The sequence below is a fragment of the Tupaia chinensis genome, unplaced genomic scaffold (assembly GCF_000334495.1).
Source record: "Tupaia chinensis unplaced genomic scaffold, TupChi_1.0 Scaffold000088_1, whole genome shotgun sequence".
Classification (NCBI taxonomy): Eukaryota; Metazoa; Chordata; class Mammalia; order Scandentia; family Tupaiidae; genus Tupaia; species Tupaia belangeri.
In genome coordinates this window covers 5,078,952-5,100,398 of record NW_006159550.1, presented here as the reverse complement: position 1 = coordinate 5,100,398, position 21,447 = coordinate 5,078,952, and the positions used below count along the sequence as shown (strand labels likewise).

The 21,447-nt window shown below is 41.1% G+C and overlaps 1 gene segment (V, D, J or C); it reads right to left on the bottom strand.

The window, feature by feature from the left end:
* Positions 1-16,837: 16,837 nt before the first annotated feature.
* LOC102483721 (T-cell receptor gamma chain C region C10.5-like) overlaps positions 16,838-21,447 on the bottom strand; it is a 148,133-nt gene continuing 143,523 nt past the window's right edge. The window contains 1 exon segment of the C gene segment in view: positions 16,838-17,141. Within this exon segment, the coding sequence occupies positions 16,963-17,141 (179 nt within the window).

Below are 21,447 nucleotides of genomic sequence, written 5' to 3'. Positions count from 1 at the left end.
GTCCCCAGGAATTTCAGTTCATGTCAAATTCCTGCCTTGGTCCTTTGAGGCAGAATGGCTGGAGAAAGGGCCAGAAATCTGGACACCAAATCCACCTTCCTCCTGTCATCATGGATCACTATCATCTGCCTGTCTTCTGCTCCGGGTCCCCATGTGTGCATGGCATTAAAGGCTAGAATGTCCTCCGCATCGTTGCAGGGGGATACACATGAGCATGTTTTCTAATTTTACAGTGAAAAACACATCACATTTGAGAATCTGGAGTCTTTCATTTTATCACTTAATGCAAAGTTTGTACTCTACTACTTTCTCCTCCTCCCTTCCAATATAAAGTTTCACCCTGTTCTTCTTGGTAGGCATCACAGTTCTTTTATCTTCTTTTCTTAGAGTCTTTGAACTATTTTACTCAATGATCTGACTGTAAGGAATTCTTTTATTTTAGGTCTTCTCAAATAGATTTTAGAAATAATTTAAATAATTGATAGTTTGTCTGCTATACTATGTCATTGCTTTTAAAATTTTTCAGGTACACTTGATTAAGTAATTAAATATTTACATAAGTAGGCATTTGATAATTTTATCTATAGCTTGATAAATTTATTATTTAAATTGAAAAAACTTCTTTTAAAAATACTTTTATATTCCACTGAAAATGAGGGATTACCTTATATACAAGCAAAAGATATTTTAGATAATGTGTGATAAATATTTTTTCCTTTTTTCTTTTTTTTGGAGAGATTTTTGCCATAGGGCGTGTGTGCTTGCCAGACAGACAGAGAGAGACGGAAAGACAGAAAGCGAGAAATCACCCCCCAGGAGGGATGGCCACCCCGCAATCCCTTCTCCTCCATTCTCCTCTTGGGATCTTGGGCACGCACGCACACGTGCCTGGCGTGAGTTTAAGCCACTGGGTCCGGGACGCGAACCGCAGTCGACCACATGGGAGTCCAGCGACATAGCCATTACGCTAACTGCTGGTCCCTTTTAATTCTTTTTAAGAAGCTGGTAATAGTCTTAGAAATAGAAAGCATTTGTAAACACTGACCATTTTTCCTCAAGTGAGATACAAACTGTGATTGATATTCTAATCTGTACTTCAGAGATCATGACCTCAAATAGGTGGTTATCTAAGTTCTGGAAGAGGAATTAGTATTTCTTTCACTTACCAAGTGTCAGCGATTGTGGTAGGTAAATTGGATGTTTAATTTACTGAATTGAATCCTTACAATATTCATTTGAGATAAACAATCTTCAATATCTGCAAAGTACAAATCAATTAAAAATCGGAAGTTTCAGTGCTTACTTAATCATTTAATAACTTTAAGGACATTTAAAAAGTGTGTTTATGCCTAAAGTCCCAAGAGGAAAACAGAATAGATTGTGGTGTGGCCATCCACCATGGGGAGTGATGTTTCACTTTCTCTTTCTCTCTGGCACTTTCTGTTTCTCTTATGAGTACCCACCCTATAAAAAAACTAAAAATGGAAAAAAAAAAAACCAAAATGGCACAGCCTTAGAGGGCACATCGTGAATGGGGCCTGCAGGACTGAAATTGCTCTGGATGAGTTTGTCAGTGAGGGGTCAACGAATGTGAAAGTCCACAGCAATCAGATAGCTAGAACAAGGTCTTCATGAAGTTCGAAGGTTCACTCCATCATTTCCCATACTCTTAAAGAATGAATAATTATTCACTACTAGCCATGATCATTGGAAACATGTTGAAAAAAATATCCAATATGTGTTCTCTCACCAAAATGCTCTCCTAAGGTATCCAGTAATATATCAAATGCTGGAGACCATCTCTGTCTTGGAATTCAAGTTGATAGCTCTTCATCAACCCCTAACAGAGCTCAAAGAGAACCATGCTGCCAGTCAGGCTACTTGACTAATGCCTAGATATGGCAGTTCCATTTTTTTTCTTTTTTTTTGTTTTATTTTTTCAGATACTTTTGCTATAGGGCACGTATGCTTGACAGAGAGACAGAGACAGAGAGACAGTGCATAAGAAATTACCCCCCAGAGAGGACAGCCACACTGCAATCTATTCTTTGCCAATCTCCTCTTGGGATTTTGGACACACATATACCCAGCTTGAGTTTAAAGTCACCAAGTCTGGAAGTCCAATGGCACTGGACTACATGGGAGTCCAGCAACATAACATTAGGCCATCAGCTGGTCCTGCCAGCTCCAATTAATAAAAGTCCTGGTGTTGGTAGGGGGAGGACCCAGCAGTTAACAGGGAGTGGGTTGGTGAGGGTGGGCTAGGCGCTGAGCTCCAGGCTTCTATTTGTTCAGCATACAGTGAGGTCAGGGGCAGGAAGTGAGATGAGGCTGGTCTACCTTGTGTACAGGAACTGACACAAGAACATTTTCAGTGCACTACAAGGCAGGCCTGAATCACTGTGCTGGTCCAGATGGCACAGGAATACACACCAGAGTCACTTTGGCCCAGACTTTGGAGTTTAAGTACATAGCTATTCTCTGCAATTGTGTAAGCCTGGTATTTTCCTTGAATGTTCCCCAAATCCACCTTTGCCTTTTCTCTAGAGTGTATATTTTGGTAAAGAAGGCGTTGAGGAGCCTTCCCCTCCTGGAATTGGTACCAGTGGAGGTAGCCCGCACGAACTTGGAGTAAGTCACAATTGATTACAACGGATGATCCAATCTTCCTTGTGATTGTCATTCTCCCTTCCAGGATGGAAGATAATTGACAGACTACAGAAGGAAAGACAACAAAAAATGTTAAGGAATTCCTTAGAATATTTCTCTATTGGAAAAAACTAAAACTTAGTAATTATCTTTCTATGCAACATACTTACCAGAAGCCAGGAGAATTACCAGTTGTACTAGAACCCACTGCATCCTCCCTTCTCTAGCTTTAGAAAAGGGACCCAGATGATATCCTTTCAAAACTCAAATTCACCACAAAAAGAAGAGATCTGTAGGGCAGAAAGCAATGAGTTGAAGCTGATCTTCCAGATTGGCCACAGCAGGGAAAAGTCACTGAGGATCTACCTGGGAACACCAAGCTATTTACCAGCAGGGGTGGGCACTGGAGCCTGGGGGAGGAGCCCCTCCTGCTCTGTCCACCCATTGCTGGAGCGCCCCCCTGTGGCAGCTGAGATCAGGCTCCCTCCAGGAGAGAAGCCAGCAGCCCCTAGACACCCAGAACTGAAGCAGATTGAGCCAAATATGGTGGGAAGAAGAACCAGGGATTTGATACAGCTGCCTGTTCCTGGGGGAGGGAGCAGTCTGACATCAGGTTTACTCCCTGCAGTGCATAGTTTTAGTATGTCAATGCCCCTGCCATGGTCTTGTCCTAGAGGAAACTTCTGCATCCTCGTCCTGAACCACCGTCCTTTGCACCTGTCAGTAGGCACCACCAGCAGATCTCAGAAGCTTTGAACCTGGGTAGTTACAAGAAAGTTGAATCAGGTCTGTTGGTCACACTTGATTCCTCTCAAGGTAAATGGACCTGTGTGTTTTTGAGTGTGCATGTGTGTATACAAATCGGTGTGTTAGAAGATTTCTGTTCATCATCAAGTAAACAGGCTTTCTCACACAGCCTTGCAAGATTTAATCAGACTAACAGGCTCAACCGTGGATGTGTGTGTGCTAGCTGAGACTTGATATGCTGAGGTCACGTGAGAGGCCTTGGTTCGATTCCTGGACCACCCTAAAGTCTGGGCATGGAAATGCATCAATAGTCCCAACTACTAGGGAACCTGAGCCGAGAAGACGGCGACAGATGAGATCCTGTCTAAAATAAATGAGGAGAGGAAAATGGACAGGGAGTCATGGTGTGTAACATTTGTACATACCTTTTTTTTCATTTTTAAGCATTTATTTATTTTACATTCATTCACTGTACATCATCACAGCATAAAAAGTGAGGTTTCCCATGCAGAACATATTGGCTTAAGCAAAGATATTACCGTACACATTATCGTCAGCAAATAATTTTCTTTTTTTTAGGGAATAATTCATAAGTGTTTTTAATATTAAGCACTTAATTTTATAGAAGATTAACAATTTTTAATGTGGAAATTTAGCTGTAAGAAAAATTTAATTATCACTTCATACTTATGCAATATCAAATCATAGAAAGAAAACAATGATCTCCATTATATATATTTTCTGTTTCCTTAGGAATGTATGCATGTGTTTAATTTATCATTTCCTGAATATATGTAATCCTTGGAAACCAAATATAGTACAACTTTTTATTGAAGCATAAACATTTTTAAGTAATTAATCAATTTTTCATTCACTGAGCATCATCATAGCATACAAAATGTGATTTCCCATCCAGAATACACTGCATAGTGGTTTAATCACACATGTTATCATCAATAATTTCCCATTTCTGGTTTCACATATATAAATTTTGAAATTCATAAATTGAAATTTCATATATATAAATTTTTGGTTTTTTTGAGAGGTTTTTGCTACAGGGTGCGTGCGCTCGCCAGAAAGACAGAGGCAGACAGAGAGATAGAAAGTGAGAAATCACCCCCTGGAGGGGTTGGCCATGCCACAATCCCTTCTCTTCTCAGGATCTTGAGTATGCATGCACATGCGCTTGGCGTGAGTTTAAGCCACTGGGTCTGGGACTCGAACCGCAGTCGACTACGTGGGAGTCCAGCAACATATCTATTATGCCAACGGTTGGTTTGTCCCTTATTGATTCACAAAACTTCTTAAATAATCTAACTACTTTTCTTTTTTTTATTTTTTTTTTTGAGAGGTGGAGTTTTGTTTTGTTTTGCTATAGGGTGCGTGCGCTCACTAGAAAGACAGAGACAGAGAGACAGAAAGTGAGAAATCACCCCCCAGAGTGGATGGCCCCAATGCAATCCCTTCTCCTCCATTCTCCTCTTTGGATCTTGGGCACGCATGCACATGTGCCCAACATGAGTTTAAGCCACTGGGTCCAGGAGTTGAACCATGGTTGACTATATGGGAGTCCAGCGACATAACCATTACGCCAAGCGCTGGTCCCAAATAATCTAACTATTTTCAATAGCAAGTTCAGCTGATATATACATATCTGTGAATACATTTCTGACTTTAACTGTGAAACTCTGAGTAGAATGAATATACTATAAAGTAGCAGCTAGATGATGTTGTATAGCTTACTATGGTCATTAAACAGGTATTTTTAATATATTTTCTAGTTCAAGAAAAGCAGTTTTAGCTTTAATAAATCAAAATCAAAGAAAGAATAAGAGAGCTTTGCTTAAAATTTAAAGCCAGGAAATAAATTAGGATTCTGTTCAAATAGTAGGTACATCGATAGCTCAAGAGAATTAAAAAAATCCTCAAATCTGGAAAGCAAAGCATAGAAGAAAATGAGTAATGTTGTAGGCAAAAGATTCTATTTCACCAGTTTAGTCTCATGTACTTAATCTACCTTCTGTTGTAGCCTAATCTTCCCAATTGAATTCTGGGATATAATATTCAACTCCAGACTTGTCCCTACGATTAAGTTGGACATTTTCTTAGTTTTTACACTCTTATTTCTGTGTGTCTGTATTTAATTTTCTTGGTATAGCACTCCCTTCAGAACCTCTTGGAGAGCTGGTCTGGTGTTGGTAAATTCTTTCTGGTTTTGTTTATTTGAGAATATTCTTGTCTTTTCTTCCCATATGAAGGATACTCTTGCCAGGGACAGTATTCTTGGATGAACTGTTTTTCTCTTCACACTTTGAATGTATTTTCCCATTCTTTCCTCTCTCGCATTGTTTCTAATGAGAGGACCCCTGTTAGCCTGATGGGATATCCTTTCTAGGTAACTTGACATTTCTCTCTTGCCAATCTTAGTATCTTGTCTTTGTCTGTGGTTTTGGTCAATCTGGCTACAATGTGTCTTGGAGAAGATCTTGGGTTGTTGAATGCCTCTCTAGGGTTGGAAAGTTTTCTTGCAGTATTTCGTGGAATGATAGATTATCAATGTCCTTATGAGTCTCTTCATCTTCTGGGATACCAGTTATCTGGATGTTGGGTGTTTGATGGTATCTAGTATTTCTTGTATATTACTCTCATTTTGGGGGGCAATTTTCTCAGTCTTTGTGGTAGATTTTTCTAGGCCAGCAATTCTATCTTCTACGTCTGAGATTTGATTTTCCGTATGATCTGTTCTGCTTTTAATACTTTCAAGGGAGGTTTTCACTTCCTGTATTATTGCCTTCATCTCTAACAGTTTCATTTGATTCTTTTTTTATGGTGTGTATTTCCTCTTTCAGATCTTCAAAAATTTCCTCAACTCCAGGAACTCATTGGCTCCTTTCTCCTGCCTCTTCTGCAGTTCATTGTCTCTCTTCTCTTCCGTCTCTGTTAGCTTTGTCACTATGAATATTCTAAATTCTTTATCTGACATTTCCATGAGTTTCATTCTTTTTCCTTGGAGGAGAGGTATTTTCTTGCTTTTCCAAATTTCTTGTGACCCTGTGGTGATTTCTGGTCATCTGACAGATGGTGCATTTTTTCCTAATTCTCGAAGTTCAATCTGAGCATTCAGAAGCATGAAGGAGGAGGTGATCTGCAATCTCTCTTACATTCTGTTTTTCACTCTTTGTGCATTAGATTCCGTAGGAATTGAGGAATATTCAGACCCTAGTCATATTCAGATGTTTGGATCCTGTTCACTTGGACCTATCTAGATACTCAGTGTGTGGAGGCTACTAGAAATTAATCTGTAGGGAGGAGTCTCAGTAGAAAATCTTTATTTTTCAGTCAATGAAAGCAATATTTCACAGCTCCAGTTTAGTAGCCATCTCAACTTTGCACATACCTTAAATGGAAATTGTATTTGCCATTTAGCTAAATTTCTCATTCACCTGAGCATCCTATTTTTTATTTGGCAACTGCATACTTAAAATGAAGACTTCTTATGAACAAGTAAGAAAAGTTAGAATATCTAATAGAAGTAATTAGTGTCGCCTGTAGGATGAGGCAGAAAAGAGGGGAAGAAATCCAGAATGGAAGCTAACGTCTCTAAATGCGTCTGGTTTTATCACTTTTTACATGAGACCCACGCATGTCATATACAACAAATATAAATTTAAAATTTTGAAAAATTAAGAAAAACATAAAAATAGAAATGGAAAGAAATAAGGTTATATATTAAATATCACATAAACAAATTGAAAGTCATAATTTCAAATGATTTTTAAAATAATTTTTCATTGTATGCCCTGATACCAGACAAAGGAAAGATTGAGAAAGAGAAATGAGTAGAGAGGGAATAAAAAAAATCAAAGGAAGAAAGGAAGTGAGGAAAGGAGGGATGGCAGAGGGAGGAAGAGAGTCATCTAGCATGGTATTGGCAATTGTGATATTTCTCATATTTGCATTTTTATATATTTATAAAAAAAAAATCAAAGGAAGAAAGGAAGTGAAGAAAGGAGGGATGGCAGAGGAAGAGAGTCATCTAGCATGGTATTGGCAATTGTGATATTTCTCATATTTGCATTTTTATATATTTATGCTGATACTGCCAGAAACCAAGAGTTCACCATTAGACAAAAATGTGAATTTAAAAAGTTTAATAGAAATGTCATGATTTAGGAGGGCCAGAGGGTGGTGCTGCGTAAAGGGAAGGCTTTCAGAGGCTGCCCACAGGAGAAGGTGCGAGTTTGAGGCAAAGGCCTTCCTGAGTACACTGGGGGGGTGGGGGCTGTGCTCCTGATCCCTACTGGCTGAGGCTGTGGACAGACAGTAGAGTCAAAACTTTCTTGTGGTGCTGTTTCTCTGTCTCTCTCATTCAAGGAATAAATAAATGGAAAAAAAAAAAGAAAAAAGAAAACCCTTGGGACTAGCAGATGGAATAGCGGTTATGTCACTGGACTCCCACATGGCCAACCACGGTTTGTGTCCTGGACTGGGTGGCTTGAAAGTCATGCTGGGCTCTTATGTGTACGTGCCCAAGATCCCTAAAGGAGAATGGAGGAGAAGGGATTGTGGCATGGCCATCCCCCTGGGTAGTGATTTCTCACTTTCCCTCTCATTGTCTCTGTTTCTCTTTTCCCTGGGCAAGTGCACATGCCCTAAGACAAAAACCTCTACAAAACAAAACAAAACAAAACAAACAAACAAAAAACACCCATATACTACATACTTTTAATCAGTTCTGTCTAAGGAATGCTTCTTTTGAAGCTGTCCACAGAAAAACTAGACAGCAATAACAATCCAGAAAAGAGACCACAGAATCTATATTGAGGTCTCTGGATTCCATTTCTTACTTAAAGTGCTAGGACTCAGAGGAGAAATGGCTGAACCCAGGACTGGGCCTTGATATGTTGTAGCGTTTGGTCATCTCCAGAGTAGTACAAAAGATTTCTGAATGAAAGTTTCTATACATTCATTTTGCTAAGTTTTATAGTTGCTTTACAGAGCAATTCTTGATCTCTTTACTAGGCCACAGCCAGAGACCCTTCCATAGAATGTTTTAAAGATTTGGCATCACTTTTGGTTCTAAAATTTCCTGAGGTAGACCACCTCACTGTGGTTCAGACACCACTGGGCTTATGGGTGGAAAGGGAATCTGGGGACTGAAAGACTTAGCATGACCGTCACCCCAGATGGCTCTCAGTGAGAACGAGCAGTCAGACCTCCCTGTCCACGTCTCTGTGAAGGGAAGCCTTCCAGCCATCACACACTCCTCTGTTTATTGTCACTACAGTAATCTGAGCTGGGTGGCACTCCTGAGGGGAGGGTGGGGACATACTCTGTGAAGATCAACCATCCTTCCTCCTGCACCACGTTTGCCCTTGGCTTCAGTAGCCCAGGCAGACACGCTCGTCAGAACGCATGTGCCTTTCTAAGAGTGTTACTTAACAACATTAAAGGAGCTGTAGAGAAAGGCTGCTTCTTCTACGTGTGAATTAATTGCATCTCTAACCTGCTACCTCAGTCTTCTCACAGCTCTTTCTCTTATTTCTCTTCCATGAGTATGAAAGGAATATATGCTTTTGCAAAAGTATATTAAGAACAGAATAAGAAATTGCCTCTTCTTCAAACTATTCCACAAACGAAGTGTTGAGAGTTTAGTTTATCTCCCTCCAGTTGTGTGTGTGCAATTGGACATCGTTGTGCTTTCTGGGCCTGTTAGTTTTCAGCATGCATGATCATACAGTATATACTTTTAAAATTATGTATTTTCTTTGACATTTTAACAAATTTATATTCCATATTGTCATAAACTACATATATATGTATATATATACATACACACACACACACACACACACACACACACACATATATACATATAGAGAGAGAGAGGCATAATTCAAGAGAATGAAAAAGTGAGATCAGCAAGTGGCATGGTCGTTAAGGTGCTGGCTCCCACATGGCCCACTGCTGTTCAAGTCTTCAATTAGGAGACTTAAAAATCACACTGGAGGGACCAGCAGTTAGTGTAATGGCTATGTTGCTGGACTCCCATGTATTGAACTATAGTTTGTGTCCCGGACCCGGTGGCTTAAACTCATGCCGGGCATATGTGCATGCATGCCCAATATTCCAAGAGGAGAATGGAGGAGAAGGGAGTGTGGCGTGGCCATCCCCCCTGGGGAGTGATTTCTCACTTTCTATCTCTCTGTCTCTCTCTGTCTAGCGAGCGCATGTGCCCTATGGCAAAAACCTCCACCTCCCCCCCCCAAAAAAAATCACACTGGACACAGATGTGTGCATGCCCCAAATCCTGAGACAAGAATGGGGGAGAAAGGATTGTGGCATGGCCATCCCCTTGTGGGAGTGATTTCTCACTCTTTCTCTCTCTGGCAAGCGCATGTGCCCTAGAGAAAACCTCCTAAAATAAATAAATAAAGAGGTTTCAAGATATTTTATTGAGACATAGTAATATTAATAATACATTATTTATTGTTCATTTTAATATTATATAAAACTTATTAACCTTTCTTTTATTCTAAGACATTTTCATTTCTTTTGTGATTTTTAGAGAAAATTCACATAATGATTAAGTTTTGTATTACTTGGGGATAGATCATAAGGAAAATACTCAGAAGCGGGGACCAGCAGAAGGCATAATGGTTACATCGCTAGAATCCCACATAGTCAACTGTGGTTTGAGTCTTGGACCTGGTGGCCTAAAACTCATGCTGGGCACATGTGCATGTGTACCCAATGTCCCAAGAGGAGAATGAAGAAGGGAAGAAGGGATTGTGGCATGGCTATCCTCCCTGGGAGGAAGATTTCTTGCTTTCCATCTCTCTTGGCTATCCTGGAGGAAGATTTCTTGCTTTCCATCTCTCTGTCTCTCTGGCAAGAGTACAAACCCTATACTAAAATTCTCTCTCAAAAAAAAAAAAAAAAAAAAAAACCGAAGAATTCATTAATTAAATGACCTGAAAGATGGATAAATAATACACAGGGCTAAGGAAACAGCGATCCTGAACAGTGGACAGAGATCACTGACTGACCGACCACTGGGGACCACCCTCGGCCCCAGGAAGTCAACTCTGCACTTGCACTCACCTGGCAGAACAGTTTCTAAAAATGATTACATTCTCTCCTCAAAAGTTAAAATGAAGTTTCTTGTTTCATTTCTCAGATTTCTTTTGTCTTTCTCTTCTTAAAATGTTTCATTTTTTCCATGTATGAGAGAGGCAGTAAAAAAGAGAGGCAGGCCTCGCTCAGGTTCTTGACATCACGATCCACCCCCAACTTCAGTTACACCAGACCGTGGGAACGTATTTGCCCGTTCTACTCAGGGAGGTCTCTGGATGCAAACCCAGAACCTTCCTGTGGGTCCTTCTGACGGAGTGTGTGTTTTATCACTGCACCACCATCCAGCCCTTGCAGTTCTTTATCAACACCATTTTTGCCCATTGTCTTTTTAGATAAAGCACATCTTCCTCTTTGTACACATTTGAAGAGTAGTATAATTCAAAGTATCAAAATTATTCAATTTTTCAAGGTTTTTTTTTGTGTGTGTGTTTGTTCTTTTTGCATTGTGTACTTGGTCTAAAGTGTTGGGTGGCAGGCCTCATAGTCTGGTGGCTCAGGAGCCAGAGCCCACACATTTGAGTGTGATGCAAATCCTGGACTCAACACCAGGCCGAGCAGGTGTATATGTGAGCCCCAAATACCAAGAGGATGGAGAAATGGAGGCAAGGGGACTGCAGCATAAACACGCCCCGTTGGGGAATGCTTTCTTTCTCTGTCTCTATCTACAGAGAGAGCGTATGCACTCTAGCAATTAAAAAAATGTTTTGGAATTACCTAAGGGGCACAACAGGGATTCTGAATATATTTAAATGACCATCAGACATTTTGTTTTATTTTATTACAAAGTCACATTTTTCTCTTTAGTGACAGCTCTGAAATTTTCAAAATACTCTTTTGAACTCATTCATGACTATGAGCCCATTTCTATCAATTTTCCTTCATGTTTAACTGACTTGAATGAAATAAACTAAGTTAAATTGTGAGTTATATTTCAAATGTGACATTCACCTTAATACTTCATAGCAAGGTAGCATGCCTATAGTTTTCCTTTATCATTCATTGTGTCATTCAAGAAAAACAGAATTGCTTGTGATGTTGATAATGCTGGTTTGGGTGGAAACTGGCCTGTTGTGCAGACCTGGTCACCTTCATCTGTCTTGTTCTAAGAGTGGGCTTAGGAATGCTCCTTTGAGGTACACTGGGACGTTGGGGTTCAACCAGTAAGAGTTTCTCCCCATGGAGAAGGGGTGAGGAGAGCCTCCAGCATCTGACCAGCTCAAGCTCTCTATGATGTGTTGCAGGATGGAGCTGGACTTGCAACAAGCCCACAGCTGATGCCTGAGCTGGCTATCCGGTCAATTCAACCTGAGGAAGAGCTCTCACTCAGGGTAGAGGCCGTCTCCAAGAGAAGCCATGGCAGGCCGAGAAGTTGACCATGGAGTTTTACCTCCTCCAGGACTAGACAGTAAGCCTGAGCACCTGCTGGGTCCAGTGTGGGGATGGGCACCGGCCCTCTATGCACAGTGCTGAGCTGCCTCTTCTGGCTGATCCCTCACTCTTACTTATCTGATGTTGATATCTTTGAGTCAATCAGGCTCCATGACTCAGAAGTCATTGTCCCTGTAGAAGGACTTTATACAGTTCAGTGTGTGGCATTCAGTGACACAGGGGATCCCAGGGCATCTGCATCTCTGGGCTCCTGTGGGGAAAGAAGGATATTCCTGTTGTCCACAGGCACCTGTGCTCATAGGTGCATGGCATTGTGGCCTCTGTCTACCCTGAGAAAATAAAACCAAATGCTACCAGCCGGTGTTCATCCAATACTTCAGAAGAGCACAAACATGGGATGTTAGGGATTCTCTTCAATACCCTTAGACTGATATCCTTCTCTGTCTTTCCTTCAGAACAACGTCATGGGAGTGGACTGTGACAGGGTCTCAACGCCCCTGGGCATCAGATCCCGATCTCGCACAGTGGCTAATGAGCTGAGCTTAGCAAGCGCAGGGAGCCCAGCCCCCCACAGCACGAAGAGGGAGTTACAAGCATCTCCTCTGTGTAAAGTTGGATGTTGACTTTCCCTTAGCTGTGCTGTGGTCTTCTGAAAGCAAGCCAAGTTGGCTGTGGTGTAACTGTCCTCATTCTCTCCTGCAGCACCCAGCCACCCCTTGCACACCCCAACTCACAGGGCTGGCTTGACTGTGAGCATTTTCCACAAATCAACCACAATGAACTGAGCATGTAAACAAAAGGTGCCTGAGAAAATAGAACACCATCAGCCACACCAGCACCTTCCCACCACCCGTTCTGCCTCCACCACCACCACTCCCCTCTGTGCTACTGAAGTTCAGGCAGCCCAGCTGAGTGGGGAGAAAGTTGCTAAGAAGCTTGAAACCACAAGAGATGTTGTCTAGTACCCTGGCCAGTGAAATCAGCCCCAAAACTTCTTAGTGATTCTAAAATGTCCTCCCTGCGTCTATGTAGAAATGACCTGAAATCGAGAGCGTTTGACTTAAAGAGTTCTGATCGATCCATATGGCTCAAGGAATAGATAGATTTAAGTTATATTTACTCTGTTTGTTTCTGGTTGATCTTTAGAACCTGTTTCACAGAAACTGATGCTGATTGTACAAACAAAAAAATTAATTTCCCTACTAAGACATCGTTGTCATTCTAATGTATAAGAGTTCTTACTTTGAAGTATTCCTTAGAGATCATAGAAAACATACAATTGTTTGTCAACCGTCACCTACCTGCAACCCTCTAAACATTTTGCTTTAATCCATTGTGGTGGAAATATACATCAAGGGAGTCATTCACATTAGAGTTACTACTAAAAGCGGTTGAGAAAAATGAAGAAATGTTACACACAGGAAATGAATATGCCTTAGCGTGTACGAAGTTGTTGAACTTCACTCCCAGTAAGGGAAAAGCAAGTTAGAACCACAAGGCCTGCTGTGGTGTAGCACCTGCTCTGCGGAGCTGGGCTCCCGTGGATGGTCAGGGCTCGTGTTCATGGTTGGTCTGTGCGTTCTGGATGTGTATGTCCATGATCCAGGCTGGGAGACCTGGGGGGATCACGGCATGAGACTCCATTAATGGTGCTTGTTTCTCTCTCTCTTTCTCTCTGTCTCTTTCTGTCTCATAAAATAAATAAACAAATAAAAACTTATAAAATCAAAAGAAATTATTTTTCGTCTGCCAGGTTAACAAAGCCCTGTTGCTTGGAAGCACACTCTCAGCTTTAACACATGGTGGTAGAGAAGGAAAACAGCACTCGATGGAGGACAAGTTGGCAATTCCTATCAAGATCACCAGTGCGTGTGTTCAAAATGATGCAACATTTTTATGTAAAAAAAGACTGGATATAATCCAATGGACCATTTCAAAGAACGGGTGAAGTACTCTGTGTTCACCATTACAACGTCAGGAAGCTGCTTACCTGTCCCTGTCTAACGACACAAAACGAGTCTAGGACCTGTGGGTTACCACGAGCACAGAATAGCGCACAGTTGGCCTCCCGTATTTGTGTTTCTTGGATCCACAGTTGAAACCAACCATGGGTGAAATATATTTAGGAAAAAATTAAAAAATAATAATACAATAAAATAACACAAATAAAATATAAAATGGTGTAGCAGCGAGTATTTTCACTGTAATAGATGGCACACATAATCTGGGATGCTCTAAGTCCGTGGGAGAAGGCGCTGTGGTTCTATGGAAATACGACAATTTCACTGGAGAACTGTGGGTCCTAGAACCAGCCCTGCCAACTCCAAGAGAGTGCAGTACATGATGTGCTATGGAGCGTAAGGAGCGAAAGCTGAATATATGTATGTGCATATATGTTACATGTGTCTATATCTGTACATTCATATTTGCATAACTAGAAACTAGAAGGATGCATGAGAAACGCGCATGACCTGTAAGACAGGGGAGAGGTAAAGACGGTGGGGAAGCAAGATGGCTTAAAGAATTTTTGGAGTGTTTTTGTTTTTGTTTTAACCACACAACTGTATTATCTAACAAAATTAATAGGATGATAATATGCATATTTCTTTTAGATATGTTCTGTTTAATTTTCCATTTCTTTAATCTACATTTTGAAGATGAACATTGTTCTTTCATGTAAAATACTTTATTTTGTAATTATTAGATATACTTTGTTTTATTATGTTATTATATTTTTATTAGGCATTTGGCTTACAATTAGGATTGCTATAAGATATAGTGGTATAACATCTTTGCACAAAAGATTTTATTTCCTTAGGAAATCGATGGATCAAATGGTGAGAATACTTCCCAGGTAAAGGGAAGTCGCACACGTTTCATGTCTGTTCATAAATGTACTGGCTATGAAAACTCCCCACATCTTGCCATCTGAGACAGCCTAGCTAAAGGTATGGAACTATTTCAGTCTCTTGCTCATCTCAACTCTGCTTGCCCATTAGAATTACCAAAGGAAATGTTAAAGTCCTGAAGCCCGGCCAGTGACAAAGTCCAGGAGTGCATAGGTTATATGTGACCCGCCCCTCAGGGACACTTAAAGGCTGTAACAGGAGACCCGCTGGTAGAAGGGACAGAGCAGCAAGTCTTACCCCAGACAGACAGGGCATCGTGTGGACTCAGACTCAGTGTTAACACTGAATGTGGCTTTTGTCCTCTCAGAACCTCCGCTTTCTCATCAGTGAAGCAAAAGTTATGCTGGCATTGCAGGGAAGTTGAGAGCTGGAGGGACAGGACACAAGCTGCCTAGAAGAATTCCTGATGCCACTAAATGGGAGCTACTGACTATGAGCCAAGCAAAACAGAAAAAGCAAACAAACAAAAATAGTCTAAAACATGACAGGAAGCATGCATCTACTCACACAAATTTTCAGGTTAATGAGAATGTTGCGTTTCTAGCCTTTTTGTTGAACTGTATTATCTTGGAGCAGTAACTTTGGTTCTCTATTACTCTGAATTTCTGACTGGTAGGAATTTAGAAATATAAGATTTGGATTAATACTGTGCATCGCCTAGCGCATGATAGACTCTTAGCACGTCCCTGCTCCATCCCAGCTAACCTTTCTGCCTTTCTGCAAAGAAGTAAAAGAGATCACATCAGTGTGTGTGTGTGTGTGTGTGTGTGTGTGTGCATGTCTGTGCATGCATGTGCATGTGTGTGTGGTATCAACTATTTCTAAAGTAGAGCTACCAAGAGCACCTACCAATACTCTTGAGGACTTGCATGCACCAAATATTACCAACTCACCTAATCCACACACAAACCCAGGAGACAAATGTTCTAACTTAATTATAAATGAGGGGGACCAGCAGTTAGTGTAAAGGCTATGTCGCTGGACTTCCATGTAGCTGACCGCGGTTTGAGTCCTGGACCCGGGGCCTTAAACTCACATGGGGCACATGCACGTATGTGCCCAAGATCCTGAGAGGAGAATGGAGGAGAAGGGATTGTAGTTGTTCATCCCCCCTGGGTGCCGCGTTCTTGCTTTCTGTCTCTCTGTCTCTCTCTGTCTTTCTGGCGAGTGCATGCACCCTATAGCAAAAACCTTTCAAAAAAAAATTATAAATGAGGACATTCTGGCTCGCAGTGCTGCAACTCGCCTGAGATCTGACAGATACTAAACACCAAACCCCGGATTCAACGCCAGCCTCCCTGGGACCAGACTCCATGTGCTTAACTCCTCCATCACTCTTGTTTCCAGGAGACATTGTGAGGGCCAGGAACCATGGTGGTTACAAAACACTAGCACAGACCGAGCACACGTAGTGCAGGGTACATAGGATGGTGTCAGGGCTCCAAACCTAATGAACTGGAACTTGGTGACCCTTGAGGGAGAAGCGAGGCGCTGAGCTATTTCATTTGCTTGCAGCTCCCTGTGGAGCCAGTGTCCAAGGAAAGTGTCATAACCACTATCTAAGAGAAGAATGAATGTGGTGTGGGGCCACTAGTACAACGAATGCTCACTGTCACAGTTTCGGCGTTGTGCTATTCTTTACCTTGGGCTTTCCATTCAGTTCATTAAATTAAGAGACACATGAAGAAAAGGACACTTTCAATTTACTTTTTTATTGTATCTGTTATAAAAAAACAAACTCAGAACTTAAATAGCAAAGAAGGTGGCTTCAGAATATGGTAAACAGGAGGCTTCCTGGGAGTTATCTGGGTAAAGGACCCCGAGGGACGTGACTAGCGGCTATGTGGACAATGCACTGGGGCTGTGACCACGTGGCCGGCCGACAGAGCTGATGGAGGGGATGCAGAGGGTGGTGTCAGGCTGCCGTGGGCTGCTCCTTGTTATTGTTACAGAGAGATCTCCTCAGTTTGCCCAGTAGTTACAAAAACCATTTCGCAATAACTACATGAGAGAATAATAGCACACAGGAAAACTGAAAGAGCCCAAATGCAGACTGAACGCCCAGATAGATCCTCAGCAGATGTTTTTAGGAACAAGGAATGGTGAGGAGACCACCTCTTTGTGCCTCTGTCTATGACACACTGTTCCCAGTGCCACACACAGCTGCTCTTCTGAACACACAGAGGGTGATGACGGCAGAGTAGGCCGCACTCTTGAGGAGCAGGAGGAGGTAGGTGTAGTACGCGGAGGTGCTGGTGAGCTGCAGCCGCAGTGCCTCCCGGAAAAGTCGCCTGCTTAGCAGTGCCTGCTCTGTAGATGGGACAGGACAAATATTAATGTGGAGAGGCTCCTGAACAGTGATTCCTGATGAGGTGCTTTGAAGTGACACCTCATCAGCACCAGGACTCTAAAGTAATCACCCAACAGCAGCACCACCACCACCAACAACAAAAGAAAGACTCAGAACTCAGCCTGCAGGTCAAGTCGATCAATAACCTCTAATTAATTCACTGGGAACATACTAAATATTAAAAGAAGGATGCATTTTTAAGAAATGAGTTCATTGGGCAAAAACATCTGTGATAATGTGTTAACATTCTTACACCCAGACCATGTCTCCTAAAAAAAGTAATACATGACAGGGACCAGCAGTTGGCATAATGACTATGTCACTGGACTCCCATATAGTCGATAGTGGTTTGAGTCCCAGACCAGGTGGCTTAAACTCACGCCTAGTGCACGTGCATGTGTGTCCAAAATCCTGAGAGGAGAATAGAGGAGAAGGGCTTGCAACATGGCCATCCCCACTGGGGGGTGACTTCTCATTTTCTGTCTCTCTGTCTCTCTCTCTGTCTTTGTGGTAAGTGCACATACCCTATAGCAAAAACCTCTCCCCCCAAAAAAAGAAGATAAAAAAAGTAATACATGACATTTTTATTAATTGAACACTAAGCATGATTATGAGAGTTTTGTATATTAAATTTAATATTTTTTCACAATAATCTATTATGATTTTAATTCTAGTTTGACAAATAATCTGAAGACAGACAGAAGTAGTATTCCTCATATTATGGATTACGAAGTGCCAAGCCCTGGTTTTTGTTTGTTTGTTTGTTTTTATACATTCAATCACATTATTTAGCTTGCAAAGTGATGATTTTAAAGATCATAATCTTAGCCATTCTCTAATTTTGCATTTCTGAGTGCAACAAACACCTCAAACCCCAAATAGTGAAGCATAAATATAAAGTCACATAGCTGATAAAGGAGTGTCTGAGTTGTGACACAAGGTGCACACAGTGAAAAATTTGTTTATATTTACAGTTTTTTTTAGGGAAAGTTTTATGTTGAGTTTTAATACAAAGAGAGCATTATAGAAATGGAATGAAGGGTCACCCAAGTTTTCTGAGCTGTTAACAGGTTATGGTCCACTCACCTGTCTTTCTTAAATGTATCACATTGTGAGAGTGATGTTATCAATCACTGTTTTTAATATTCTTTGAACTATGGGATGTCATGGCTTAAACTTTATGCCAGGCATATGTGCATGCAGGGCCAAAATCCTGAGAGGAGAATGGAGGGGATGGGACTGTGGCATGGCCATCCCACTGGTGGTGGTGGTAGAGGGTGATTTCTCACTTTATATCTCTCTCTGTCTCTCTGGTGAACACATGCACCTTATAGCAAAAATCCCTCCCAAAAATGAAAAAAGATGAGAAATATTGAGAGACAGTAACAATGGCGAGAAAGACTGCTCAATGAATCACAAGGTTCAATCTCATTCTGCAGAAATTTCTGTCTTTCTAGAGTCAGATCTCCAAAATTATTAGCCCCTGGTGTGGGCCGGCATCTCAGCAGGTGATGTGTCCTAACTGCCTGCCCTTCATCAGGCAAGTATCACTGACCCTCCGTGCCTGGTGCAGCAACTCGCTCCAGCGTCCATTTGATACTCAAAAGAGAGGCAAGGCCCGTAGGCTGGAGGCAACGTTTCCAGTCAAGGTCTGTGCATATGTAGAGAGATGGACTGGAAATTGATACTTATTCTGTGTCTGTGAGATGAGATACCCCGTGCTAGACTTTTCATGTCTGTGCCCTTAACTCCTCAATAACTGTTAGTTTGATATAATTATTCACATTTGGCAGATGACAAAAGTGTTGTTCACAGAATGGTCAGTCTCTATGGACAGTCATGCACTAAGCACTAAAAGAACTGGGGCAGTGGTTCTCTGAAGCTCATGCACTTACCCATCCCCTTCCTTACATCTATCTATCCATCTGGCCTGGACTTTGGAATTCCTCACTCTATGATTCTATCTTAGACGAACAATAGAGAACTTACAGAGGTCAGGAACTTATAGAGGTCTTCATCTGATGGCCTGTTCTGAAATTCCAGATCTAGCTTTGTGACAATGTAAGAGACCCAGCTACCTTAACTCATTGTCCTCATCTATAAAATGGGGGGAAACACTGGGCCACTTCATTGGAGTACTGTGAGGCTTAAAGAACAACAGCAACAAGGGAGCCAGCAGTTAGCGTAATGGCTATGTCGCTGGACTCCCACATAGTCGACCGCGGTTCGTGTCCCGGACCCGGTGGCTTAAAACTCACGCCGGGTGCGTGTGCGTGCGTGCCCAAGATCCCGAGAGGAGAATGGAGGAGAAGGGATTGCGGCGTGACCATCCCCCCTGGGGGGTGATTTCTCGCTTTCTGTCTCTATGTCTCTCTCTGTCTGTCTGGCGAGCGCACGCACCCTACAGTGAAAATCTCTCCAAAAAAAAAAAAAAAAAAAAAGAACAACAGCAACAAAAAAATGCATGCAAAACACAGCCCAAGGTTTTCCGTTGATAATTAATCAATGTCATGTTCTTCTTATTAGCTACTAGCATGGACTGAAAGAATAAAATTTCTGAAGAGACCTGATGTCATGCTTCCTCCTTCATTAGAAACAAAAGACACACAATGAAAGAAACGCATTTGTGGAAAAAGTTGAGTATATCCTGTATCCTCAAACTTATATTCATCTCCTACCAAACCAACACTTTGCTATGTTAGTATGGCTCTGAGAAAGTGATGGCTACATTTTAAATGTCACTCAGTGCATTCTGAAACATCCAACCATTCTGATTTTCTCCCTCAAACCAGGGAAATTAAAAAGTTGAGTTGTTGAAAGCCCAGCCCCAGAGCCAAAGGATTAATGGAGCCAGATCTCACATAGCCATCTGCAGCTTGACTCCCAGTCCTGATGGCTTGAAAAGAATGTCAGGTGCCTACATATGCATGTCCCAAATCTTTTCAGGATGCAGAAATGGGGGACATGGGACTGTGGTATTACCATGCCCCATAGAGGGGCATGTTTTCACTGTCTTTGTCTCTTTGTTCCTCTGACAAACACATATAAACTCTGACCAAAAAAAAAAAAAAAAAAAGTTAACGTGAGGAGGAAGGGAAAAAATAAAAAAAAAAAAAAGTTAAGCTGATGAGGAAGGGAAAAAATGCTATGGCATGGTATAAAAGCCCCCAAATTCCAGGGATAAATTAACTTTTTTTTTCTTTCTAATTGCTAGAGAGAGTATGCATTCCTTAGACACACACACACAAAAGAGAGAGAGGTAGCAGAGAGACAGCACACATCTGGGAAGTAGCAATGCCATAACCCCTTTTCCTATGTTTTTCCATCCTGTTGGGATTTGAGACATGCACACAACTCACTTGGCCTGATTTTCAAACCACCAAGTGCAGGAAAAAAATCACGGTCATCAATGTGTGATCAAGCTCCCTTAATGCTATGCTACAAGGACATACTAATTATTTATCCTCTTTATGTTGAACCAGGAAAACTTAAAAATTAAGTTGATCAAGAAGAAATAAGTGCTGTACCATGACCTAAAGACAGACATACACTGAACTTACCTGTTTCATTTTTAAAATAAGCTTTTGTAGAATCAGTAGTAGAAGCTACAAGAAATGAAAACAATTACTAGTCAATTTGATGGCATGGCTAAGTGTGTGTATATATATGTATGCATGTTTTTGTATCTATTTGTGTGTATATCTATTGGGTCATTGGAAAAGCCTTGACATATTTTTCTATGCAAAAAACGAGTCTTGACTTTTCCAATAACCCAATATATCTATACCAAAATTCAATAAATAAAAAGTTAGTGAAGATAATTTTATAGTTTTATTAACTGGACTAGGGAGACATGTTCACGTGTTGAAATATTCACTTTGTAAGCTAAATAACATGATTGAATGTATAAAAGAAAATGAAACAAAAAATATATTAAAAAATTAGTGAAAATATTAAAAATGTAAGACACACAATTCCAAGAATAATTGTCCATCTTTCCTTTATGTCAAAGAAGTTCAAGATTAAATTGAACAGGAGAAAAAATATTTATCAATAGCATGGCATAAGGGCAAATATACACAAAAAATTACCACTCTGACCTGTTAAAGGAACTTCTGTTGGATCAATAGCCACGACAGCTGAAAGAAATGAACATGAGTACTTGTCAATTACGTGTTCACATTATTTGACAGCGTGTGTCTTTGTGTATAATCCACCAGTGGTAACAAGACATACAAGAGGCATCCGTTAAAAATATGAGCCCCC